Source organism: Seriola aureovittata, chromosome 18 (assembly GCF_021018895.1).
Source record: "Seriola aureovittata isolate HTS-2021-v1 ecotype China chromosome 18, ASM2101889v1, whole genome shotgun sequence".
In the NCBI taxonomy this organism is placed as follows: Eukaryota; Metazoa; Chordata; class Actinopteri; order Carangiformes; family Carangidae; genus Seriola; species Seriola aureovittata.
The window spans coordinates 13,646,195-13,673,702 of NC_079381.1; the positions used below are offsets into that span (position 1 = coordinate 13,646,195).

The 27,508-nt window shown below is 40.3% G+C and overlaps 2 protein-coding genes across 4 annotated transcripts; one reads left to right on the forward strand and one right to left on the reverse strand.

Moving 5' to 3' along the window:
• The first annotated feature begins 93 nt into the window (after positions 1-93).
• On the forward strand, positions 94-17,276 carry rfx3 (regulatory factor X, 3 (influences HLA class II expression)). Of its 2 annotated transcripts, XM_056403203.1 has the most exons (17): positions 94-236; positions 4,836-4,948; positions 5,107-5,195; positions 6,080-6,338; positions 7,823-7,897; positions 8,191-8,372; positions 8,500-8,619; positions 8,717-8,841; positions 8,970-9,085; positions 9,933-10,048; positions 10,232-10,386; positions 10,513-10,610; positions 10,764-10,913; positions 11,027-11,235; positions 11,320-11,473; positions 11,780-11,822; positions 12,233-17,276. In XM_056403203.1, the coding sequence occupies exons 2-17, from the start codon at positions 4,841-4,843 to the stop codon at positions 12,511-12,513; spliced, it is 2,280 nt and encodes a 759-aa protein (XP_056259178.1). In that variant the 5' UTR covers positions 94-236; positions 4,836-4,840; the 3' UTR covers positions 12,514-17,276. The 2 variants fall into 2 exon arrangements, with proteins under 2 accessions (XP_056259178.1, XP_056259179.1); XM_056403204.1 differs by lacking the exon at positions 7,823-7,897.
• Positions 17,277-17,329: 53 nt separating this feature from the next.
• Positions 17,330-25,592, reverse strand: smad4a (SMAD family member 4a). 2 transcript variants are annotated; one of them, XM_056403206.1, is made up of 12 exons: positions 25,229-25,592; positions 24,723-24,783; positions 24,005-24,360; positions 23,705-23,879; positions 23,268-23,297; positions 22,976-23,179; positions 22,537-22,644; positions 21,825-21,875; positions 21,522-21,705; positions 21,179-21,347; positions 20,668-20,806; positions 17,330-19,640 (listed from the first exon to the last, which is right to left on the reverse strand). In XM_056403206.1, exons 3-12 carry the CDS (start codon positions 24,242-24,244, stop codon positions 19,429-19,431), a joined length of 1,512 nt encoding a protein of 503 aa, XP_056259181.1. In that variant the 5' UTR covers positions 24,245-24,360; positions 24,723-24,783; positions 25,229-25,592; the 3' UTR covers positions 17,330-19,428. The 2 variants fall into 2 exon arrangements, with proteins under 2 accessions (XP_056259181.1, XP_056259182.1); XM_056403207.1 differs by lacking the exon at positions 24,723-24,783.
• Positions 25,593-27,508: the final 1,916 nt, after the last annotated feature.

Consider the following 27,508-nt stretch of genomic DNA (forward strand, 5'->3'; position numbering starts at 1 on the left):
ATGTATTTGGGTGTGATTTTATTTCCGTTAAGACTGTATTTAGTGCGCTATAATCTCCTCCCACCTGCCTGATAAGGTTGCGCGCTCCCGGTGAGTTTTATAGCAACTGTTGCCCAGTGAGGCAGCGCCATAGTCACCGTAGTCCTGGCGACTGTAACCCACCAACAACAACCTCTCGCTCCATCATTACCACCTCCTCCACCATCCTCATCTTCATCAACCAGTCCACAGCTCAGGTTTGAATACATTCTTTATTATTTTTTAGCCCGAGTTGAAGTCCTTTCTCGCTTCAACGTATCGTTATATGAAATAGAAATTAATGCTTTGGTTTATGTTTTGTCCGCTGCTGAATGAAGGCTCGGTGAATAGCAGGGGTACTTTGCTAGCGAGGGTGTTTCTTTGTAACGTGTTAGCCTGCTTGCTAACGTTGCCTGTAGATACCCACAGATGTGAGAGGTCCAGCTCGCTAGCAGGAGCTAGCATTGTCTGCTCACTGGGTGCTTTGTGGCTAAAAATTACCCAAATGTAGTCTGTTTGGCAGAAAACGGATTTTCTGTGTAACTTATTGGTTTAAACTTACCATGCTGGGTGGTAGCATAGGTCTTGGCTAATCACTGATGCTAGCTGGTCAGCTGGAGCAGGAGCAGGTGTCTGTTGTTGCTAGGTTGCTAACGCCAGCGTTGCCTTCTGACAATGCCTGTTGGTAATCGCATTTTATAGCTAATATTACGGTGATATTACAAGTTAGTGTTTCGGGGGTTCAATTGTTTTTGCTCATACAAAATCAACAGCGTCGATCAACAATATAAAGTGTTGTGAGCTAGCTTTCCATACACTAACTGCTATTGACAATAGCTAAGCCATTACTTTCCCTTTTGTCTTAGGGAGCCAGATAGCTTCGCTAGCTTTCCATCTGCCCTCTTTGTGGCATCAGATGGCTATGATAAGCTATCTGATAACACAAGGCTAAGTTTTGCAGTCTACAGCTTTAAAGCAAAAAATCACCTGCCGGATTAACATTAAAATACGTTGATGTTAGTACCCATTTTAACCAGAATCCTTTCGTTATTCTGCATTGCACATATTGGGTCTGGGGTTGTAAACGTCAGGGTTTATCCGCCCCTTCTTCAATACATGTGTACTCTATAAATGATGAATAACAGTTAAAAGGTTATATTTTGTATTCTTGTTATACACATGTACTGTGTGTGTGCATGTATTTCCTGGATGCGCAGGAAAGAGGAGTGTATTCAATCTAGCATGACACTGTACAGGGGGAAGATCCTTATTTGTGAGTTAACAGCTTCATATTGTGCCAGATTTGTTTGACTCTCACTTTAATGGAATGAAAACAGTCACATCTATTTCAGTCTATTCATACTTTATAATTTTTTCACACTATATAATGTTTAACTTGAATTTTAGCATTCCTTAATCCTGTAGGTGATTCATATAAGTAGAGACTTGATTTCTTAATATTGCATCACAATTATTGGGTCCAGTGGGTGTCCTATACAGCTGCGACCTTTGATTCCTGTTAGGAGAGAGAACAGGTGTGTGTGTGTGTGTGTGTGTGTGTGTGTGTGTGTGTGTGTGTGTGTGTGTGTGTGTGTGTGGAGAGGTGATTGGAGGACAGGTGCACTTATACTTTTAGTAGTGGTGGGAAAGCCTTACCATGTAGGACTATGAGTGTATGTGTTCACGATGGAAAAGGTATTCAGCAGTAAATAAACTTTGGTTGTCCATCGCCATACTTAGAATTTGGCTCTCCTTCTTAATTATTTGTCAATTATTTATGTGTAATTACACATGTAATAAGTCCTTTGTATGAAAAAGACCTGTCAAGTAAGACCTGATAAGTAAGTGGGCCTGACAGTGCTAGAGCAGTTCACACTAATTAGGTCAGAACAATAATGGTACCATTTTTGCTTATACTAAAGGCAAAGCCCAAAATAATGTAATTATATTGATCTGTGGGCATATACAGCCCAAAATAGGTCAGACACCCCTCCCAAAACATGCATACACACAAAACAGGATGTTGGTAACTGCTAGTTATTAGATCAGGTTACCACTTACCTGTAGTCCAGTAGGACAGAAATAGTGCCATGCCACCTGCTGCCTGGATCCTGTTGCATTTCCAATCACTTAAAGAGGGGCTGATTAATTCAATTATTCAGTCATCCATTTTCATGGCTTAGCAGAATACGGCATGTTTGGTTTGTTATTTGCCTCAGCCTGCCAGAAATAATGTGTGTTGTTGATGAAAGAGAGGACTTGGAGGTCCCTATTTTGTCCTTCCCAAACCCAAATCCGGCAACATCAGTTGAACAGTGTACATTTGGACTCATTCTGGTAACCTGTGTCATGATGTTTCAGGAAATTTTGGCACATTTAACATTTCTGTTTCCCGTAGTCCTGTCTTGACATCAAATCATTTCATATGTTGGACTCTAGCTTTGTGACTATTTTTGGCACCATCAAAACTGTATGTCATGTTTACTTTATAATCTGAATACCCAACTCATAAACAAACAGTACTTTGCATACGTGCTCTCCCTCCAGCTGTTTTCCTGTTACTAGCACCCGATCATGCTCCTGTCTTGCCTTGGGTTGAATTTGTGTGAAAGGAAGGGATTTTGTGTATGGTATACTTTTCAGCCTTGTTAACCAGCTCATATTTCTTTGCGTGGTGCATCAGACTCCACTTTTATCATACATGATCATTAAAGAGGCAAATGATGTTTCTGTGCATTCTGTGGTAGCTGCTGTGACTGTGTACCTATTTGTTGCTTGTAATGTTAGCAAGAGGAATTGAGGGGAGAAAACGCAGGGCAAAATGTTGCCCTCCTTGGTGGCTTTTGTTCCTCTGTGTCTTTGTAGGGCTTGCACTTGCTCAGTGGAGCACAGCATTTAAGTGGGCCACAAGGGAGTGCCTGAATGGTGAGGCAGGAGGTGTGTTAGTGTGTGTATGTGTTTGTGGAGGGGGTTGGGGTGAGGCAACAAGAGTGTGTTGTGATGCAGGGGCTCTTTTCCTCGATTAGGTGGGCTCAGTTGGGCACATGTACTTTAGCTTTCAAACTGCACTGTGGAACATGAGTCTACATTCTCCTCTCTTCTTCATCCTTTTTTTAGCGTTGGGATATAGTAAACTGAAGGCTACACTTTGATTGTTCAGAATCACATTTTTTTTACTCTGGTAGCGTGCATCCAATGGCCTTCACACTTCACGATAATGGAAGTGCTTGTGTATCGTAGTATGTAAATCATATGTTCAATCAGGTTGTCATTTTTTGGTGAATTGTCTTCATTAATAGCGTATTTACAAAATCACAGAATATAAAAATGTAACTCACCGGATAGGAGTTTATTTCTCCATCAGATAGACCACAGTCTGTCTATCAACAACCTGCTGACATGTCTGACAGTGATATTAGATGCACATATCCCCATCCCCAAGGTGTTCAAAATAGTCATGCTGAAAGCAGATGGCTCTTCGTTAATGAATCTCAGTTCTTCTGTGTCTATAAGAAATTGAATTTTTCCTGCTGCTTCACTTTTCCCCACACTCATAAGTGCGCTAAGAAAGACTGACTCAACTTTGTAATTCAACTTTGAGGTTAACACAAATAAAGTGACAGCCATCATCTCAAGAAAAAAGGACAATATGATATTGAAGATAAAGGGAAGGGACAGGCTGTCCCTGGAGAGATTTGAAGCTGTTAGGAGACCCAGCTTAATTAACCAAGAGAGGCTTGTTCATGGAAACTGTGATGGGGAGGAGGTGGCCTTCCCCTGGAAGGAATGGGTGATGTTAGCCATACTATTATTAACTCACAAACACAGGCTCACCAACAGTTTCTCCTCTCATTTTATCCTTATCTTCAAAATAGTTATCTTTACCCTTGGTTAGTAAGTACTTTAGGAATTCTCTCTGATTTACAGTGTAGCTCTTTTATTAGTAGTAATGATGCTAAATGGTAGAGTTACTCAATAATTTGATAACTTGCCAATTGTTCTTAGCACCTTTTCGTAGTAATGATCCGGGACTTCCAATCTCAAGTAACATTAGACCTGTAAAAGTGGGGACTGACAGAGCAACAAGAAGCAGCATCTATTTGGAGTTTGTTAAATATTAACTTGTTTTATGGCTGTGAACATGGAGACAAGACCATGTGTCACTGATGCATGAGGCTTTCAGTACATCGAGTACCACAAGGCAAAAGCAGGTGCTTGTGGAGAATTTCTGTAGAACAGCTTTCTAAGCATTGATTTGGGCAAAACAGACAAAGGTCTGTGATTAAACCTCGTGTTTTCTATTATGCCTTGAGTAGTATCTCATTTAGGCATATTTTATGGCCAAGGCTAAGCAAATCATGAGGATAAATATTGGCTTTGTTTTGTTCTATACAAAGCTTTTGTCATGACATATAATGGTTTGTGTTTCTGTTACTTTGTGCAATATGTTCAGGACATATATTTATATGTGTTGAGTTATTTGAAGTTCATGGCACTGACTTAATGACTATTTCACCAGTCTTTATAAAACAGTAATCTGTGTGTTTTTTCTGTTGTAAACTCTAAGTCTGTTGTTCAAAAACATTTAGAAGAATACAAGCATGTATTTATAAATCTATTCTTTGTTTACATGAGTTATTAATCTTTGATGCCACGAGTGTTGGCTCAGTGAAGCATTACAAAAATCATATTGTTGTTGTTGTTGAGTGTAAAGTTGCTTTGCCAGTTAGACCAGTAGGTTCAGAGTGCTCTTGGTTTTCAGCAATTGTGGTCCTTATCTATCTACAGCAAGACTGTGTTTTCTCTGTCTTATTCAGGCGCCATGCAGACCCCTGAAGCAGGCGCTGACTCCACCTCCACTGTCCCTCTTCAGACCACCGTGCCTGTCCAGCCTACCGGCTCCACCCAGCAGGTGCCTGTCCAGCAACAGGTACATACAGCATGTCTATGTGTGTATTCATGTCTGAATGTAACTGCACACATGTGCATATGATGCCTGTATCCATGCATGTCTGTGTCTCTCAGTGAAACATGTAATTTTAGTCAATTACATAATTAATTTGCGGGTCTTGCAATTTGTTTTGCCAGGCCCAGACTGTTCAACAGGTTCAGCATGTTTACCCAGCACAGGTGCAGTATGTGGAGGAAAACAGTGGTGTCTACACCAATGGCAACATGTGAGTCACTCTGCTACCCAGCTCTGCTCTTACACCACTCCACAAATATTAGTGCTATGTCTCTGCAGTCTGTTGTTTCTCCTCTTAAGTCTCTTCACACCATCATTCATGTCACAAGCACATGATGCTGGTGGGAGTGCACTGGTTTTGTGTGTTTGTTTTCTTTTCTGAGGGGTGCTCAGTCACCTGAACATGACCAGAAGTAGGTCTGTCTTCTAAGTGCTGACGCTATGTAAGGTCCCTTGGGTCTGAGGAATGGGGTTACATACACACTCCACTAACAAGCCCAAGCTGTGTTTGCCCTACTGTGATACACACATATACGCACATCAGTGCATATACAGAAACAAACACAACGTAGCTATGTGACATCAGCTACTGGCGGAAACACTGGAGGTGTAAGGTAGACCGATAGACTAATTACTTAGAAATACAAAATCATGCATTCACCAAACAACTGGACACATGGGCTGAGTTCCAGGCTTGTGACAACATAATGTGGACATTACATTTAAAGCTTCACCCAAATCACATACAAAATCAACTTTATTTGATTTACATATATTTGATGTTGCTTAGAACATTACTCAAAATGGCATTAACCATTACCAATGATGACATTTTGAATTAATTCATTTTGGATTGTTCACAGTATGCTAATTTTTGTTGACAGCATTTGACTGTGCCTACACAAACAAGGTGTCTTGTATAATTGAGAACCCATACTTGGACTGAAAAAATGTTTTATTCCAAGACAATGCAAAGTAACACAGATCATTTAAAAGTTGCAATAAAAGTACTCCATCATTTAGACAATTAGACAAATCTCAGTTTTATTTTCAGTTTGTGCACATTGACTGACTGCTAACCTCTCTTCTGAACAGAAGAACCTACTCATACTCAGAGCCGCAGCTGTATAGCCAGAACAGTGGAGGGAGCTACTTTGACACACAGGGCAGCTCATCACAAGTGTCCACTGTGGTGACATCTCACGGCATGACCAACAACGGAGGAGGGGGCAGTGGAGGAATGAGCATGGGTCTGGCAGGGGGTCAGGTAATCAGCAGCAGTTCTGGGGCTTACCTCATGGACAACGCTGGACCCCACCCTGCCACCCAGACTGCACGAGCTTCCCCAGCTACTGTAAGTGCATAGTACCTACTAATTTGGTTCCTCACCTGTCCTTGCCCGCCTGCTTTTGTGTGTTTTGTTGAAAGACAATCTGACTAGTATTTGTAGCGACTTTGTAGTCACTTCTAACTCTTCCCTGTTTAGATCCACACAGCTCTTCATTTGCTGACACCCAATTAGAATAGATTCCCTATTTCTGTCATACGTTATTGATCTATGCTGATGCCAGTCTCCTAAGAAGAGGTCCATACTTAGAGTCAATGTTTGTGTCATTTTCTCAAAACGTCAGTGTGTACACATAGTACACATATTATGTGACATTACAGATAAACAGTTTGTATGTACACCACCTCCGTGATTGTGTATGGTGTGTTTTATCTCGGGCAGTCTTCCTCTGCTGATGTATGTGATGCACTGCGTAGGCTGGGCCTGAGTCTCTGTAGTGATTTAACTACTGCCAGCCATGCTCACATTGTAACCCTTAATATTTTGTTCAAGTAATGCAGGCCTTTGTTCCCATCTCTCATTTCGTCTGTCTCTTATTCCCACTGTTTGGTGAAAAAGAAAGAGGGGATAAAACCTGGGGAACAGGTGTGTTAAAGATGGGAGAATGGTGAGGGAAGGTGCTTCTGGAGAACCACAGCTAACCCACTCCTCAAGAGTTTAGTATTGGACAAGCTGGTGCACACAGCACAAGGGCCTTGCTCTTTAGCTGAATGCCCCATTGGGCATTTTCAAGTACTGACACTTTTTGGCAGAAAAGTATCAATGATGTGTTACTGACATAACATTATGTGGATGTTAGTCATGGCAGAGAGTTTAATAATGACAATACAAAGGTGAAATGTTTTTTTTTTATGGAAAAAAAAAAAAATAGAGTTCAAAAGTGTGCAAGGTTACCAGTGTGTTTAACTGCTAAAATAGCAGCTCATCCTTGTATGATATGTATATTTTTTTCTGACTAATGAAATACCAAGGAGTAGACTTGGTTGAAACAGATGAAAGATCTTTTTGGCGGAAAGTGGCGTGCGATGGTGCTAACAGGAAATACATTAAGATATGGAATCCTATTAACTTGAGATTATTTATTTTAAACTAATGATCCTTTCATAAGAGTGAATTTCACATTTTCCAAATACTGCATATCTCACTTCGTAAGTAAACATCTGTCATGACTGGACAGCAACACATATTGCTACCAAGCTATACTAGTCTGGAAGAGTTGTGTGTCTGCCAGTTGTCCATGACTGATGTACTTAGTTGATCCTGCTGAGCTTATGTCCCTGTTTCTCAACTAGGCAAAGGTTTTCCTGAAATAGCAGGTAGTCCTGCTCTGCTTGGGTTTAGAGGTGCTTGCTTTGGAATCTTTTCTAGATTCTCCTTTATTTTTGCTAGTGGCCACTAATGTGTCTTCATCAACTCTTTATTTTTCTTGCTTTCATTTTTTTATTTCCCCCCTCTTACATTTTGTTGTCCTGTGCTTCGTGGTTTATCAGATTGAAATGGCGATTGAGACGCTCCAAAAATCTGAGGGTTTATCCAGTCAGAGAAGCTCGCTGCTCAACAGCCATGTAAGTTGCTTTTACGAATGCTTGCCCTCGCCTTACCTCGACTTTTGCTAAACTCACTCTCTTGCTGTTCTGCCTCCCTCAGCTCTCTATAAATTTGAGTTTGGTGTGGTGCTTTGCTGTTTTTGTTGCTCCTTTTAATTGTAACTGTTGCTTTAAATTCATTGGCTGCTATAGAAATGCTTTTGCAGAGCTGTGATGCGGCAGCTCACTGACTGTTGCTCTGAGGTCATTCCGGACAGTTTGCATGAACCAGTGTGAATCTCTTCAGTAAGACAGCATGTGTTCCCTTGTAGCTCCAGTGGCTGTTGGACAATTATGAGACAGCAGAGGGCGTAAGTCTACCACGATCCACCCTCTACAATCATTATCTGCGCCACTGCCAGGAGCAGAAACTGGACCCTGTAAATGCAGCCTCTTTTGGCAAACTCATCCGCTCCATCTTCATGGGACTCCGTACAAGGCGCCTTGGGACACGGTTAGCTTTTTTTTAGCTTCTCTTCTCTTCCCTCTCCTGTTAAAACAGTTTTTCCCAATCATGTGACCTTTTCTGTTCACTTCACCTGGAGACTCAATATGTGCTCACTTTTGGTTTTGTGTTGCAGAGGGAACTCCAAATATCATTACTATGGTATACGTGTAAAACCAGATTCCCCACTCAATAGACTCCAAGAGGACATGCAGTATATGGCTCTGAGACAGCAACCTGTTCAGCAGAAACAGAGGTACAGAGGCAGCTACTCATGCATAAAGACGTGCAGCACTTTTCACAGTTATAACTGATACTGAGGTATTGAACTTCACATGGCCATGTGATTGCAGGTTCAAGCCGGTGCAGAAGTTTGATAGTGGCTCTGGGGAGAATTACTCAGGTGGAGTCCAGCATCATCCTGGTGCGGCAGAGCAGACAGTCATTGCACAGAGCCAGCACCACCAACAGTTCCTAGGTCAGCAGCTTTTCTCTTTATCTGAATGTATATAAAACCAAAAACATGTGAAATGGATTGAAATGCAACGATATCTGACTTTAGATTATTCCACAGTGACAAATAAAGAGTTTTTATTACCTTAACAGATGCATCGCGGGCGCTCCCTGACTTTGTAGAGCTGGATCTGGGACAGAGCAATACAGAGAACATCAGTCCAGAGGATGTAAAAGCTCTCCAGTCCCTTTACAGAGAGCACTGTGAGGTTAGATAAATTCCCTTCAATACTGTAGCATTCATTGATATAACATCAGCCTTCACTACGCAGGCACTGTGACGATACATTTTCCTATCGATCTGCCAGTACTTGCTATATTTTGCTGCCACATAGATCTATTCCACTTATTTTCTACAAAGATTTTCATTCTCTACTAGAATCAAGTCCAGGTTTTTCCTCATTACGTATAAATGCCTCAATCCACCACTATCTATCATCACAGCAATGAAGTGGTTTAATCCTGCTTAAGCTTTCTTTAATAAGAAAGGTTTAGCAAGAATGAAAATACTGAACTAAAGTTTTTCAAATTTCGAAAAAGAGCACACGTTTAAACTTTGGCCGGATTCAGACTGTGCAAACTTTTGGAAAGGTCATGTGTGTTTGTAGTGACAGAGATTTGTAAATGCCATCCACTGGCATTTTGGAGCAGAATTTTCTCTTCATCCTGTGAAGTTTTCAATCACAAATCTTTTAATGTCTGGAAAACAAGGGATCAGGTCATTCACAAGTGACCAAAGGCCTTGTGGTCTGACAAACAGCTGTCCACCTTCTCCCCGTGCACATAGTTTGGTTAAGTTCTGAGATGTCCATGTATTGCATATCTACTGCCACATCAATACAATGGAAGTGAATGGGATGTCATTTGTTTGTCTGTTTGTTTGTTTATTTGCTCCTGAGAGCACTGACGAAATACATTTGACCTGGTTCTTCTGGATAATCCACAGACCTCACTCTCAACAGTTTTCAAGGGGACTATTTCTCCTCCTCCTTTTATAAAGTAGCTCCAGTGAAAACTATTCACTGTTTTTTTGTTTATTCTCTGTATTTGTTTCAGGCTATCTTGGATGTGGTGGTCAACCTCCAGTTCAGTCTAATTGAAAAACTGTGGCAGACATTCTGGCGCTACTCTCCCCCTGATTCAGTAGAGGGTGCCACTGTAACAGAAAACAGGTGAGCTGATGATGATTTACTATGTTACTCTGTTGGTTTTCTTAGATGAAGTCTGTCATGTTTTGCTAAAGAGAAAAATAGATACCAGATCATATTCAAATAGTATAAGTTTGAACTTATAACATTTTAGGGTAATCAGATTTCAAAGGGCATCTGTCAGAGTCTGGTTTGTTCATTCTGCAGCAGCATTAGTGAGATCGAAGCGCGGCTCCCCCGATCACAGCTACTGGTGCTGTGCAGAAACGAGGCTGTACTCAAATGGATGAGCACCTGTGACCATCTAATGTACCAGGCCCTTGTGGAGATCCTCATTCCTGATGTCCTGAGACCCATTCCCAGTGAGCCACACTATAGACAATAGACACCTCTCATGTTTACTTGTTTTCTGTGTCAGTGCTTGTAATATTATAATTAACTCGCTGCTGTTGTTTTTGTCTTGTTGTTTTCTTTGTTTTGTTTTTCAGGTGCCTTGACTCAAGCCATTCGCAACTTTGCCAAAAGCCTGGAAGGTTGGCTCAATAATGCCATGAATGCCATTCCACAGAGAATGATCCAGACCAAGGTGAAATATTGCAGCTTTGTGACAATGCTACACAAAAAGTCACATTAATGTTTTCAAAAGAAACAGTTTTTACTAGTAATATTGAAAGTTACTGTATGTATGATATACTACCAGTGGGTAACAACTGGGTTTTTGTATGCATCGCTTTTACAGATTGCCGCTGTTAGTGCCTTTGCGCAAACACTGCGCAGATACACATCTCTGAACCACCTGGCTCAGGCGGCACGTGCTGTGTTGCAAAACACGTCGCAGATCAACCAGATGCTGAGTGATCTCAACCGTGTTGACTTTGCCAATGTACAGGTCAGAACAGCTCCTTATTTTTGAAAATCCAACAGCTTTTTTTACGTGTACTATAGTATCCCTTCTATATTACAAGTGTGAACCTCCAGTTTTTTCTCTATGTTGCTGTACAGGAGCAGGCATCGTGGGTATGCCAGTGTGAGGAGGGAGTGGTTCAGCACTTGGAGCAGGACTTCAAGGCCACACTACAGCAGCAAAGCTCTTTGGAGCAATGGGCAGCCTGGCTGGACAATGTGGTCACTCAGGTGCTCAAGCCCTACGAGCACCGGCCCAGCTTCCCCAGAGCGGCTCGACAATTCCTGTTAAAATGGTCCTTCTACAGGTCTGCAAACCACCAACCATACTGAGCACGTGAGAGAGTGTTCAGCGTCGTGATACTCAAAATGTTTTTTTCATGTCTCTCCAGTTCAATGGTCATCAGGGACCTGACCCTGCGCAGCGCTGCCAGCTTTGGTTCCTTCCACCTGATTCGTCTGCTGTATGATGAGTACATGTTTTACCTAGTGGAGCATCGTGTGGCCCAAGCTACTGGAGAGACACCCATTGGTGTCATGGGGGAGGTACAACTGTGGCATCTTGTGTTTTTTTTTTGTATCTTAATGCAGGACTGATTTGCTTTTCTGTTTCACAGTATTCCATAGTGCCACTGTGATGCACTACAGCATATGACAGATATACTGTATGTCAGATGCAAAATAACCTTTAAGTATTTCATATCTGTCAATGAAATGATGAAATGGATGAATTCATCCCAGAGGGGAGTTTTTACGAAATGACAGTCTAATATGTCGTTTATATGGGGGGAAAAAATAACACAATGAAAGCCATCAGTAACCTCTCTAATTATGATGTTTATCTGTTTTTAGTTCGACAGCCTCAACACCCTATCCCTCACCAACATCGATAAAGGTATGTGGCACAATCTCTAGAGATTGAGAGCGAGAGAGATTTTATTGTTGCAGCCTGTTGTATGACTTGAGAAATAATGACATTTTGTAAATATACTGTATATATATATATAATATCAGTGAATGCATCAACTAAACATCTAGTGAAGAGATTCCAAGATCTTAGCAGCATTCATTTTTTATGATTCCCTTGTGTGAGCAGGGGACATCACTCACCCATTTAGGCTTCTTGATGTAGCAAAATTTAGATTTTTGGTGATGAGGAAGAAGGTATGAGATCATCCACTCAAAATAAATAAACTAAAAAGAGAAAAGTTTCATCTTCTCCAGGTGTGTAAAGCTTCCTATAGGAGAATGCTTGAGTCTATACCATTGTTTTATATATTGTATGTGTTGTTTTCTGCTGTCTAGATGAAACGAGCGGGATGGACAGTGACTTGGAAGACGACACGGAAGAGTCCGGGGAACCTCTCGCCAAGCGGGAGAAGTCGGAGCATGAGGTGATCCAGGTGATCCAGGTCGGGGCACTAGAGGATGGGTCTCACCCTGTGGTGGGGGTCGTTCAGCCTGGTGTCCTTCACTCTCTGCCCCAACCCCCGCAGGATCACACTGAGCACATCCTCACCCCCTCGGCTGGTACTCCCACCATCCGCCACTGCAGCACCACAGGCAACACCTACGCCTCCGTTTGAGGGTCCGGGGCGCGGCCCACCGTGGCTGGTGTATTTCTGCTGTTTCACTCTCCACATATCTTTCTCTCTGTAAGTCTAGATGTTTCCGTCTTTTTCATGCATTGTCTCTGTCTGCACTTGTGTGGACATGCTCTCCTCTCCCTATCCAGCCTGGTCAGTGGAGGAGCGCTGAAATGCTGATACTCAAGATGTGCTGTCCATGTCTGACTGCTTAGATTCTGGATGTGGTGTCATCCCATAAGTCTGTGCTCTCAATCATCAATGATCACAATGCGGCAGCTGGTGGAAGGGACCTGGAGGAAAAGGACTAATTTGACCCGTTAAATGTTTCCTGGTTAGTCATGACTTAACAGTAAACCTGTCTGTGTATACAGACAGGTTTTAAAGTGAAGGAAAAGTAGACTTCTTCATACTACTGATGTCTCAGAGCTCAAATCCACGTCACCAGTCCCAATGGAGCAAAGTCATCGATCTACTCAAGACTTTTGCCTATTGTACATAGTTTTGCTGTACTTTCAATTGGTATTACCCAAAACTCATGGTGCTATCATTGTGTTTTGATTTAATTTCTAGTTATCCCTCCTAATTTTAATATGATTTCTGTCAACATGCATTCCAATTGCTGATTAACTTTTGGCTGAACAAAATATTTTTGAGTATTGTATGTAGCTAAAAAACAAAGGGATGACTTTCTATGTATGTATGACATTTAAAAAAAAAAAAAAAAAGGATCATGGGGCAGTTTTGTCTGTTTGGTAGCCACCCACCGATAACCACTTATAGCTTTTAGCCACAGAAAAAGAAACCCCTAAAGAAATATCACGCTGCTACTCGTGTATATAGAGATTGGGAAGACCGGCTGTACAAAACTACTTCCTCAATGCTAGCTTTTCTATGCACTCCGTGCATAACGCTTGCCTTTGTTCATTTTAGATGCTCTGTAGTGGTTTATGTGACGAGCTGTAATCTTGAAAACAACGTACTGAACATGTTTCCCCCGGTTTTGCAGTTTCTTTCTTAAAGAAATTTCTTAAGTTCACGAAGGACCAAAAACAAACCAACAAGAGGAAGCTGAGAGTGAGCCATTTGGGCCGCCCGAGAGCTGTTTCCTGTCCCACAGTGCCATGTTGCAGAGCAGAAGGAATGTCAGGGATTAAATGTACCTCGGCTTTATCATAGTGCCTTATCCTTAAATGCAGCTGTCCTTGTAGTCCTGACTGTGTGGTGAAGAGAGCCCACAGCCCCTCTGCATTGTCCCAGCCACAGATTTGGCTTTCTGGTGACTTGTGGCTGGATTTGGGCTGGCTCATCAGTGTTGAGACCAAGGAATGCAGGCACAGACACACCTGTTGTTTTCTCTGGATCAGCTCTACTAAGCTTATTACTTATCTGAATCATGGTCTTTAGCCTTGCCCCTGCCCTAACTCTGCCCTCCTGAGGCCTATTCTTGCATTAGCCTTTGTTATTGGGTGAAGTGTATGTGTGTGTGAATGTGTGTGTGTGTGTGTGTGTGTGTGTGTGTGTGTGTGTGTGTGTGTGTGTGTGGGAACATGGATGCGTAGGTCTGCACTGTGTTTGTATATACGCCTGTGTGTCTGCATGCTCGTGTGTATGTGTTGGAACACATCCATCAGTCACCCTACCTCAAACCAGTGGTGCCAGCATTTGACGCGTGCAGAACAGTCACCAAACACTTATTGCACACACACCACTGTACTGCACAAATCTCAACGCGATAGAGAAAATCTGCATTGCTTTTCTCTCACCTCTGATACATTGTGATTTCAGTTTTTAGCCCATAAAATGCTTCATCCTTTGTTCCCTGTTTAAAGATCATCTTTGTACAGTGGACCAAAAGTAGATATTTTCTGATATTCAAAGAGATATATAGATATATATGTATAGTATATATAATGATGATACACTACATATATTTGTTGCTTTTTATGTGGTTGATCTGATTGTTTATATGTGATTGTTTCTTTTGGTAGCTCCTCTGTAGTTATTTTAGACTGTGAAATGGGAAAGGCATGGGGACTCACTTTTGGTTCATTAGACTTACATCTATACTTGAACTGTTACAGCCTTCTATGTTGTGGAGAATATTGAGATTAATCCTCTAAATAGGAACATTTTGCTACTAAAATAATTTTGGTTCTTGTTTTTCATGCCTGTTGAAATGGTCTGCACCATTTCTCTGCATAAATGTTTATTTATTGATATTTATTGTGTTTTTGTTTTTGCTTTAGATGCATATGTTACAATGGGAAGTGATAATGAATCATGAATTATACCACTGCAAAGAGCAGACCTACTGTACAGACGGACTGGAAGGTTTCTTTGTTGTTTTTGTTTTTTTTCTTTGTAAGTCATGTATGTAAGTTGAGTAAGGTTTTTAAAGAAGGGTTGGCACTGTATTTGCTGTAATCGGTCCTTTAGGTTCTATCACTAGTCCAAAAATTCCTTTAGATACTAGCAGTACACAGGAACAGTGTGCCTGCGTAGAGAACATGCTTAGCTGTGAAGGAGGGTGGGAAAATGCAAATACTGTGTGTCATTTAGTTTAGAAGTTTCATTAATTCTGCAACACTTTGGGGAATCTGAAAAGTAAATTCTGGCAAACCCAGAGACACATTGCTTATTTATTAAACCTACGGTACACATCTCTTACTGTAGCCTTACCCTGATCCTTCTGGCTTGAGATGTCTGACTTACCAGATCGAGGAACTGAGTGCACAAAAATCTGGCTCTCTTATTATATTCCTTAAGGACAGTTTGAAAAGTCTGTAAGAAAAGGTCAGTGAACGTTAAAGTAGCTGGAAGTTAAAGGTCGGGGGTATTTTGTTTACATCAGTCTGTGACCATAATGAACTTGCATGAGAGATTGCGCCTTGACTCTTGGTATTTAACTGTCAAATGCAAGTTGGGAAAGCACAAGATGAATGGATACAAAAACGTAAACCTTAGATCATCTCTTATGCTTTCTGCAGAACTTCACATAAATCTGTGTTCACATTCTAAATGCGAAAAATGAACTAACCCATTCCCAGGAGTTCACTTGACTGACTCCAACAATCAATGAATTTTTGAGAATGCGGTTGTAAAAAGTGATGGTGTTCTGTCTGTGACTTAAAATTTTTTAAATATGATGTAAACCTGGGTAGTGTGTACTGGTTAGGAATGAAGGTTTTCGCAGGATATATTATCTTGCCTCTCACTGAATGATCCTTTTTTTCTTCTTCTTTTTTTTTTTTTATATATGAATCTCAGCTCCTTTGTCATATGAATTAACTACAACACTGTAGATGGTAACATGTATTATTTTGTGCCTGAGGTGGACAATGCTTAAAAAATGTTTTCTTTAAATCTTAATTGTGCTTTAGGATCATAAGTGCTTTCTGGTCTTGCACGCCTACCATGTGCTGCTAGAAACTGTTTGTTAGTTTTTTCTCCCCGGTTTTGTTTATACACAGACTGGCGTGCCACACAGTGATTCAGCTTTCTGCATCTCAAAGCCTGCCTGGTTAACACTGGACTGATGTTCATGCTGCCAACACAATTGTACTTTATTTCTCAGTGTCTTTGAAATGGAGAAGTAGGATTGTTTTTTTTGTTTGTTTTTTTTGTAACAGCTGTTTGCAAATGAGCCTGTTTCTGACCAGGAAAAAAAAAAAAAATACATAAGCTATTCCTTAACTTGTCATATGAGCGCAAAGCTAGGAAATGCCTCTTCACCTGGACAACATGGCAGCTTCACTGACCCATAGCAGACTCCAGTGCCTTTAATTTCGCCCCGGCCAGAGCAGATGGCCTGGGTGACTATTGGGTCTCTGGTGGGCTACAGATAGAGGCTAACAGAGCAGACATTACATTGCACAGGTGCTGCCACTGAGAAGACACCAGGGCTGAGGAAGCATAAAGACCTGTCCTCAGACTGGACTATTTATTATTTACTGGATGTGACACCACAGACACACACACACACTGAGTAGTTTACACATGGTAGATCACCTGCAAACAGCTTTTTATTGTATAGAACTGGTTACTGAACAAGGAGTTACTGTAAGTAAAACGCTCTCTTATGACTTGTTTTCTCATGATCGTGATTTGTTTTGTCAAATGATATTTTCTGAATGCTGTGACCTGTTTGAGATTTGTATTTGGATGTTTTCAAGTGCCATTTGACAGTCCAGTGAGTCGTGGCCATCTGTAGCACGCTCTAATGCAAGCACAAGCATTTGGCAGTGGCATTTGGGGAAGGTTTTTATTTTGATTCACCCTAGACAAAAATATGTATATATCAAAAACTGAAAAGGTATATTTATTTGTGTCTTAATTATTTGATTTGTTCTTTTGGTGAACATTTTATCAAATATGTTGGCTAAAGTGCATTTGTGATTTATTTTCTCTTTTTGGGATAATGTATAGTATCCGATATAATATATACACACAAATTTCATGTGACTTTCCTTTTGTGTGCCGTTAAGTTTTCTTCATATCTTCTCAAATTGGCAAACAAACCAATGCGTGTAGGGTGATTTGTATTGTGTATTTTACATAAAAAACAAGGACAATTGGGGGACTTTTATATTTATAAAGACATTATCATTTAGTGTGTCGTATTGATGAATATAGAAACTATTAAAGACACATGTAGTTTGGTTTTCTGAATATTTCAGATCTCAGCTCAGGCTAGCTTCTTAGTGTTGTTTTCTTAAAATTTGTGACATGTCTTTGCAGTAATAAACGTTCTCTTGTTCAAAGTCAGTGTCCTCCCTCTTCGTTTCGCCTCACACTAATTAAAAACACTCAATGATAGAGTTAGCCCATTAAATTTTATTCAACCATATCCATACATATAAACACCAATATCATTCAAACTCAGTTATGTATTCAGAATGTATGACATACTTGTAAAGATTACGATAAGCATGAACTTGCATTTCCTGAAAATTGTACAGCATTTTTTTTTTCTTTTTTTTTTTTTCTTTAAATCATTTTCAATTTTGACCAGAGTGGCTCGTCACTGTAAAGGTAGCAAAAAGAGTATAAAATACTGCAACAGCTGTAGGTAAACAGAGCTCCAAATACCAAAATATTGTTTGAAGAGTGTTGAGCAAAAACTAAAATCATTCAGTTGATAATTAAAACCAAGCTTTTAGAAGCAACATTAACACTGAAATTACTGCAGTCTGATAACCTTTCCACTTTTCAGAGGGTTACTTTTGGCATCAATATGGCTTACGCTTCCTCTCAGAGTTCAATCCACGCTTCCTTTCCTCAGCTGTTGTCTATGTTAAGTCATACAAGTAATACTCAAATTAAAATGGGTGGAGGTGAGCTAACTTAAAAGTGATGCTCCACCCAAATGTATCTTTTGAGTATCAAATATTCACTGCCTGTAGGTTTGACAGGTGGTTGTTTCATAAACCACTCGTACACTACAACCACAACGTGTTCCAAATAATGATCGTGAAATAACCTTTCAAACCTGCTGTGAATGTTTGATACTGAAAATATAGATTCTGGGCATTCAACACTTTGAACTACATTTTTCATGGGTCTCACCAAGGTCATTAGCAAGAATAACTTTTAAACTATGCTAAGATATTATATGGATACAACAAGTAACCACACATGAGACTATGTAACAAGACAAAATACTCAAGCAAATTAATAAAGTGCTAATGGACACTATATGGGCATCTAATCAAAAAATGACAATTACAAATAATATTACGCAGATGTATCATAATAACATTTTCTTTTGAAAATTGTTTCATAATTTCAATTAAATTTGGGGTTTGAAAAACTTCAGTAGAAAACATCACTTCTCAGTGTCATAACAGCCTTGACTGGTGGTAGAATAACAGAACAGCTCTATAAAGAGAAGCTGAGCTCAGCTAAAATGGGCTTATTTAAATGCTCTTTACATCTTTAGAAACAACTATTCAAAAGGGAAATATAAATCAAAAAACATCAACAAGGACTGAAAAATATTTCAGATAACACCTTACAAGAAAATGAGTAATGAATAACATGATTTCACATAAATATCCTGATCTGTGAGGGGAGAAAAAAAACTCCACTTACATGAAGCCATATCAGCACCGGAGAGCCATTGGAGGAGGACTGGACCAGCAGTATACTCCAACTGAAATCACATTTAATATGTTCAGACAGAATGAGGCGCCACAATGTGCTCAGCTCAACTGTTTTTAAGCCAAATACTTTGCTCACTAAATACGGTAGCTCAAAAATAAATTTTGTCAATCAGTTACAAGGAGGGCTCCAAGCATCTTAAAATCTACAGATATGTCCACATTAAAAAAAACAGTATGGTGAAGCATGAATCATTTCCTGTTTGACACCCTACACTCTCTTTGAATTTGTTTTGTTCAGCAGTAAACCTTATTAAATTATTCATGAGCTTTTTGAATCTTTTTATCACAGTGTGGACACATTCCTTACCCTCACACATCAGTGTGAGATTATTTTTGTATCAAACTTGAGATTTGAGAGACATGCAGCCTTGATCACTTCATGCTGTTATGCAGTTCCAATTGATGAACAATGTCAGAATACTGGCTTCCTTCAATATGTGCATCCTCTTGGCCGGATTTTTCCACTGTGCTACAACTCCTCCCAGTGTGACTCACATGTTCCTCCAGCTGTTGCTTGGAAGTCACTGAACTTACAGACCTGGAGTCTCTGCGCTGGATATGAAAGCGGTGTGTTTGGAGTATACTGCCAGCCTTTATGTCATTGTTCCTACCCCTACAATCTACTCAGCATCCCTGTAGTTGCAGTCCTCCTTTGGCGCTCCAGGCGTATTGGTGGAGCAGACTGTTAAACGTACAGTCTGATTTTTTATTGTTTTTCTTTGTTTGTTTTGTACAATTAATGTCTTTCAACTCAGTCAAGAGGTTGAGGGTCAGCTATGGGCATGGTGTGCAGAACTTCATCCAGTAGCTGTAGAGCTCGGTGTAAATGGATTTCAATCCAGCAGGGCGTTTCTTTAATGCTTTGCCGTGGGTAGTCGGGCCCCCAGCCTTTCACGAAGCTCATCCGCAGGATGCAAAGCCTGCGCAGGTCATCAACCCCGATGCCTGCAGCAGCAGACAAACCTGCAGGGGAGTTACAGGCAGCAACTTTTAGATCAATGTGGCACTATAGGCCAACCCACAGCAGAGTTAGCTAAGTTACTGTTGTAGTAAAAGTTGGAACATATATCAGGCAGATACATGACTAAGCAGAAAAAGTACTACTGCTATATGCACATCTCCCACACATTTTACTGCATTTGAGCTAAAATCCATAGAACAGACTTACTGTAAATGTTGGCCCATAATGATGTTAGCTATGTGAAAATGTATTTCATCATCTAAAACTTAATTGTCAATGCTTAGCATACCAATGCTATAACCATTTTGTAAAGAAGCTTGAAATACTTAAAATACTACCAGTGTTAATGTGTTAATTCAAAGAAAGTTTGTTTACAGCAAGAACTTAAAACAAGAAATGAGGCAGCTGCAACATATAGTCACAATTCCTCCACCTCAGCTGTTAATTTGTACTAACATGACTTAAGTTAATAAATATATTTCAATATCAACACACTATGAAAGGTTTGTTGGTTGATCATTCAGTCATCTGTGATCACACATCTCACAATTCCAAGAAACCCTCCAACACCAAAGAGAAATACAGTGTAATAGCCAAGTTACACTTTCAGCATCTGGGTCTGGGTGCATTTTGGACTATATCCAGATCTTTAGCCGAATTTTGCAGTATAAAATATGCTTAGTCATTTTATATTGAATATATGTTCCAGTATTTATATTTTCCTACATAATGCAGCTGCACAAGCTATCTTGCCTAAAGCAAGGGTAATCTGAAATTAATGAAATTAGGCTAATTTAGTGAAGATATGATGACTGAATATCCATCCATTATGCTTTATCAACACTGCGGGTTGCTTTTCTTCTATTCGTGCTGCTCTACGATTCTCTTGTTCACAATGCTGTGCATTGCAGTGCCATAAGAAAGTCTCTGATATTAGTCTGATGCCCAAATGTCCAAACAGGATGATGCTAAGAAGCAATCATAATAACACACTTGCCTATGGGTAAGTGCAGCAGTTAGAATACTCACTGATGGCTGGGGCGATGCCTCCCACAGATCCAGGTCCAGGAATGTTCCCAGCCACCGCTGCTGCCTGAGCTGCAGCTGCTGCCTGAGCTGTTGCCGCCTGCTGCTGCATCTGCCTGTGGCACTGACGCAAGTCAAACACCTGGCAGGGGACAAGACAAGATATTGAATGAACACTTAACCATTTGACTGTCTACTAATATTGTGATGTTTAATGTTATCCTGAACAGGCCAGGTTCATAGTTTGATTAACATGTATATATGTTAAAATTTCCTTCAATAATACAACAGAAAAGAGGATGCTCCACGCGCTTTACTGCAATTACGGTTACTCCAACCCTGAGCTTAACTGCATTAACATAGGAGTATGACTTTTACAGTGGCTCCACCTTACTCAGATTAAAGCCTTAATTGCATTATGAGTCAAGTTATTCATGTGCATGCAAATATAGTCAGGGCCAAGAGCACTACTTGGAATGTTTCTGCTTTTCACTGTATGAGCATGCAGTCTTACCTTGATGTAAGCGCTGGGGTAGATCTTGTGTACTGCATCTCCAGGAGCACGTCCAGCCTCTCGATCCAAATAATAGCTCTGAACAAACACTGCATGATCACTCAAACAGCGCACCCAGACATCTCCTTCACCTTTGCACTCCAGCTGCACACCTTTACCAATGTGGAGCCTGAGTTAAGAGAGGAAGGGGGGGGGGTTGCAAACAGAGTCAGAGAAGTGAGACATTACACACACTTTGCATTACTGTCATTCACTTATCATGGCTAGAGACACACATTAAATGTTGTCTGCTTGGATGAACTGTATGATCATATACAGAACTTCCAAATATGAGGTTGAGTACCTGGCTCTTTCTATGTTCTCTGTCCTGTGAACATTGCTCAGCTGGCCCAGGCAGAAGCGATCCCCTCCTGATGGATCCACATAGCCATCCACAGTCACTATCGGACATGTGGATGGCACCTTAAACGTCTCCCCAACCTGGACATCCATCTCAAAGTAAGCAATGGAGCACCAGTATTCTGGAGCTGGAGAAAACCAATAAGAAGCCTCAGGTCAAAATCGGTTGCACTGATTACAGTTACAGTTTTATGACACACAAAGGACTAATATGTGGACTGTCCTCCATCTGCAGCTCGATACTCACCAGGGTGATTGGATATGGGGGGCTGGAACGCAATTTCATTGGTAACAGGCCCTGCAAGATAACGTCAATATTCATTTTGAAAAGCGGATCTGAAACCACACCAGGTCTTAAGATGTGATATATTATTCAGAAATTAGCACAGATCATGCAACAATGATGCTGAAAATGACTAGCTTTCATGAAGTTTAAGGGGTGGATACTGATATTTAGTAGTTATCGCAGATCTTAATTTCAATCCCTGTAACACATCTGCCTCAAATTCATAAATGTATAATTCAGTAATAAATGTTAACAAGTGTAACAAAGTGTGCCGGAAAAAACTATTTTGATTAACACAATCAATGTCTTGGTGCTGCTGCTTTCACTTTTACACTTTTTTACAACATTTACACACAATTTCCTTGAGACGTAAATCACCTCAGGATGTTCCAACATTCAAGGTGCAAATACAGATGTCTTCAATAAATCAGTCTACATCTGAGCTGACTTGTCCTTGAATCGCTGGTAAACTAACCGCTCTGTGCCTTCCTAGAGGTTAATAATGTCCTCCAGCCAGAAGTCAAAGTACATTATCTCCACTGACTTGAAAAAGGATCTATACTCATGAATTAAACAGATGTTCACATCTGTCAGTTCTCTGAAATGATATGTGCTATTTATCAAGTTTGATGCGAGAATTTTGCAGAAGGTATTCATGTTTCCATCGACTCACAGTAATGCCCTGTGTGCGGCATGGGTGGATGATGCTGTAGATGCCCATTCTGGTGTTGAGGCACCGTGGGGGTGAAGCTGCTGCTCCTGCTCCAGTTGGGGGTAGGATCTGTAAATATAAGTTCAAAACAGCTGTGTTGCCAAACCTGTGCCAACCTGAAGTCTGTGTTGTAGATCCAATCTTCAAGCTAAATACAAAACATAATTGTTTACTGCATTAATAGTAACTTTGCCAAACTGAAATTTTGTTGGCGACAGTTAACCCCCTCGTAAAAAGTTATGTTTTAAAATAACGTAAACCTACATGTACAATGAATCAAAATTAAAACTTTTAGAGAATGATTGTCATATAATCACATTAATTTAATTTTGACTGGAAAAAAAAACAGAGTGATTCTTTCAAATATTTTGACATGTATAGCCATTGTGTTGTGTCTCACTTGAGGGTCCAGCACTGATGGTAGAAAACGCAGAGGTTGAAGCTGAACTACTTCCCTCCGTCGGAGGGAGTAGAGCTGGGCTGCTGAAGGCCTCTTGTGGACCAGGCCTTGATGGTGGATGCTGGATAGTCTGCAGGTGGCTTTCAGAGCTGGAGTGAGATTGCTGGTTATCATAGTCATATTCATCCTTTACCAAGAGTGGACCTAGCAGAGGACGACAAGTATGGTTAAGACTGATGGACTTTCACAAAATCTTCAACGAGCAAAGTGGAAAACTTTGACACCTCCTTACCTGAACTTGAAAGGGTCAGTCCTGACAAATCTGCAAAAACATTAACAATGAATTTATGTAGGTTAACATTCCTAAGAAGAGTAAGATTTAGAATACGGGCTGTATTTTTTTCAACTAACTGCATCTTCTAACTTAATTATCACTGGGAATATCAAGTACCAGGAGTGCAGTTCTAATAATGACTAAATGTGCTGAGAAATGTGCAGATGAATAAAGCAAATACTAAAAGATGATAATAACTAAAAAAAAACAAAAAAAGCAATGCATTTAAGATATAAAAATCCAAATACAGGTAATCAACTGTTGTTTAAAAATCCTTAATTTGTAGGATTTAAATCGTGTTGAAAATTCACCAACATGTATCCCCTGTAATAACATTCTACCTTCATCGATAACCTTAAAAAAATGAGACTAACAAACATGTGATTCTCACTTACCAATGCCTGGAGAGACAACCCTTTCGTAGTGGTATGGGTTGACACAAACATTGTCACATTTCAGGTCAAAGGCATATTGGCAATATTTCACATGTTTTAATTCATTCTTGTGTAGATCAGGCCATCGCCACAGTCTTGCATAGACAACATGGGGAAAACCTTTACGCCCTGCAACCTAAAGCACAGAGAAGAACATCTAATGAGAGAGGCAGTGTTTCTGGCGAGTCTCTCACAATTTCCTCTTATAACTACAAGAGTGCAACACTAAACTAACTTGACACTGTATATCTGCTACTGTACCTGTAGGCGACCGTCCAAAGTTCGCTGTATGGTTACACACTTGCTTGGATGTGCTCCATTCGTAGTGATGGCTGTAATAAGGGAATCCAGCTCATCTTTCTTCTCCTTCAGCTTCTTGACAAGACTCTCAATCGCACGTTTAGCAAAACTTTCACTCTCTCCTCCCTGTCGGTGGCACATCAAGCTATGCACAATGCTCAGGCAGGCATCATTACTTGTGGGAGTGTTTGTGATTGACATCTTGCTCCTTAGGTTTCAACCTTGGGGAGGCTTTCCAGTTGTATGCTCTATGCCTTTACCAGTAGAGGTGACAAGGTGAAATTATTGATGATCAACTGCTGCCAACCTTTAACAACCTAAGACAGAAAGAGCAGTGTCTTATGACAGGATTCAGATGGGTATGCCAACCAAAATTTCACATTGCATAAAGTGGCACTCGTAGGTGAAGGAAGAACTGATTTACAAGTTCAACCCTCTTTGAAGTCAATCTACTGAACCATTAAAACCCCTTAAAGGTTTGTAAAGATGACAGCAAAATACCACCCCAGCCCCTGGCTATAGTTAGTAGGTTAGTTACAAAACCTATAAAGAGAATTATTTTAGGTTTGTCTGGGCATCTTCAGTTTAATGTTGTGTGAATATACTTAGCTTACTGTTACATGTGTTTACAACAACAATAACTTCTGATTCAAGTGTAACCACTGCATTGAAAGCTCACATTCATGCATGCAGAACCCCTCACAGGTCGTTCATCTGCAAATATGGCCATTATATCTTGTCTGAAATGCAAAACAAAACATTCTCATGGTACGGAAAACGGCGTTTTCTTATTTTTTACAGTTCGTCTAATATATTAAGATGAAATGTTTGCTAGGTTAATGTAAGGTATTTAAGAGCATTTTCACAGCTAACGTTAGCCCTGATGGGTACCACAGCTAGTAAACACAGGTAGTGATACCCTTTCACACAACGCCTCAGTAGTATGCAACCCAGCATGACTTAGAGTATACTGTTCAGTTATTATTTAAGACTATTCCTTCAAATTAATATATATGTCTAGTAAAAGTACAATTGTCGAAGAGCATGAAGTTAGCTGCCATTACCCAGCTAATGTTGGTGTTATCCATCACTGGGTACCATAGCGTTAGATGGCTAACACTGGTTTGGAAAGCATTCGTCTCCTCACATAATCAGCACCACGCACAAACTGATTTGTGGACTTACCGTGATTTTTCCGCGCTGCTGCGGTGGTCCGGGTGGTTGGAGATGATAAATGAGTGGTTTTAGGTACCGAGATTTTGATGCGCTGTGCAGCGTTAACTAGCTTGCTAGCACATACGCTAACAGCTAACGCTAAGGGACATTCATCAACTTCACGCTAGCTCGCTGGCTAATCTTTTTCTATGATGCCCCAAATCCGCTATCTCACGAAATGTTAGGATATCATACTCAATTAAATGCACAGTCGTTTAACTATTCACTCTGTTACACTCCACTGTAACAAAAAATATTTAGGCTAACAACAACACGTTTACTGGTTAGCTGGCCAAGAAAATAAACAAAAAATTCCTCTCCACCCACCACGCTCAAACTGCGCATGCACGCGTGAAATGTGACAGGCGTGGCGCTGCTGTTTATTTTCCTATTTGTTGAAAACACCTCAAAAATACCTACTGTTTGCAAGCCTATGCCAACATAGGGAATTTTAGAGTGACAAATATTTTACTAATATAATCAATAATTAATTTGTTTTGAGTATTTGTCTCACTGCGCTCTGGGATACTTTGCATATGTGCTAATTTGAGGGTCCACTGCACCAGATGTTCCATTCCTGAAAATTGTTTTTCCACCTCAGTAGTCAACAGTTAAGTCCAACAATCAAAATGTCTTCATTCTAATTAATAATGGCCAACTGGACTGGAATACCAACTGAGCAAAGTGGGTAATTGTTCAGTTGCACCAGACCCAGACTGACAATGTGTAACAATTGGTTTGTATGGTATAAAGCATGTTGACGTGTTAGGGGCCTTAAAGGCTGGTCCTATACCATTACCTCATCTTAAGTGCCTGTTTTGCAGAGAGTCACTGAATCAAAATCTGGTGATATTACCAGCAGTGGTTGGTTTCCTGGGCTGGAAGCTTCCAAGTGAAGCTGTGTGATATCTACCTGGTGAGTGACATGGGTAGGACAAACAGCTGTGGTAGGACAAACTGTGCAACAGCTCTTCTCTACCCCAGGCCCACTTACAATAACATGTTAATATGTCAATGATGACATTACTAATAACATTAACAATGGCTCTGTTCTATCCAAGTGTACCAGTAAGCCATGGCAATGTGACAGTGAGCATGCACAATACCAGCACCCTCAAACTGAAGCAGTTTTTTGATTTCAGCCAATATTAATTTTATGACATCATTAACTTTAACTTTCAAATATGTTCCATTTTCTGGATGTTTGACCTAGAACGGAGGAGACAACAAGGTCAGTTACCTCAAACAAATATAAATACATTGGCCCAGTGGTGGTTCTGGCTTGTATGGTGCCCTGGCACAACTAAAGACACACTATTCTGCACAAACTGTAACTTTTTATCAAACAAATTATCATAACTTTAAAAAACTATGTATATAGTTTTCTAGCATCAGGAAGAACCGTCGTCTGTTTGAGCTGTCCTACCTCCACAATCAGATACAAGAGCTTTATCACAAAACCAACCACACACACACACACACACACACACACACACACACTTTCCTCTGCCTTAACCTCAGGTCCATTCTTCTCAGCGTTAAATAAACCACACACATACACACGTGTTTCTCACCCTCACACTGGATCCAAGGTGTCTTTAAAAGCAAAGACTTCCCAGTAAAGACCAAAATGTCTTGCCTTGTATTTCACTACTTGAGCACGTTGCTCGGTCTTTCATGTGTGCTCAAACTGTAATTACCACTTATGGATATAATCCACATGGTGACACGATGTCACTGATGAGATGTGCAAATGTAACTATTTTTTTCTTTGCGAGCGTATCTATCTATCTATCTATCCGCCATTGCATTGGCCAACACATCCAGTGACACACAATCACACTACCGTCTCCTGCTACTCTCCACTAATAGGAATGTATACTGGTATATTCTCAGTAATGTATAATCAAATGATTATGAAATTGCAGTAAATTAACAGCTGTGAAAAAATGTACACATACCCTATAAAGAGTCAGAGTTATTATACTGTCACAAAACCACCATCTGTGGAGTAGTGGAATTAAACTCCTTCTGATAAACATTATGCTCAAGCTGATTACAAATCACTGATAAAGCAAACATCTGTTTTTCTCTCTAAACAATCTCTAAGAAAGCCTTTACTTGTTAAACTGTTGACTGTTTTCTTTTGTAGCGTGATGATTTTCTACTTTAATCAAAAGTCTCCCTCTTGTGGTTATACTGTGATATAGTGTGTCATTTCAGTAATGACAACAGTCCCCTGTCCAAAAC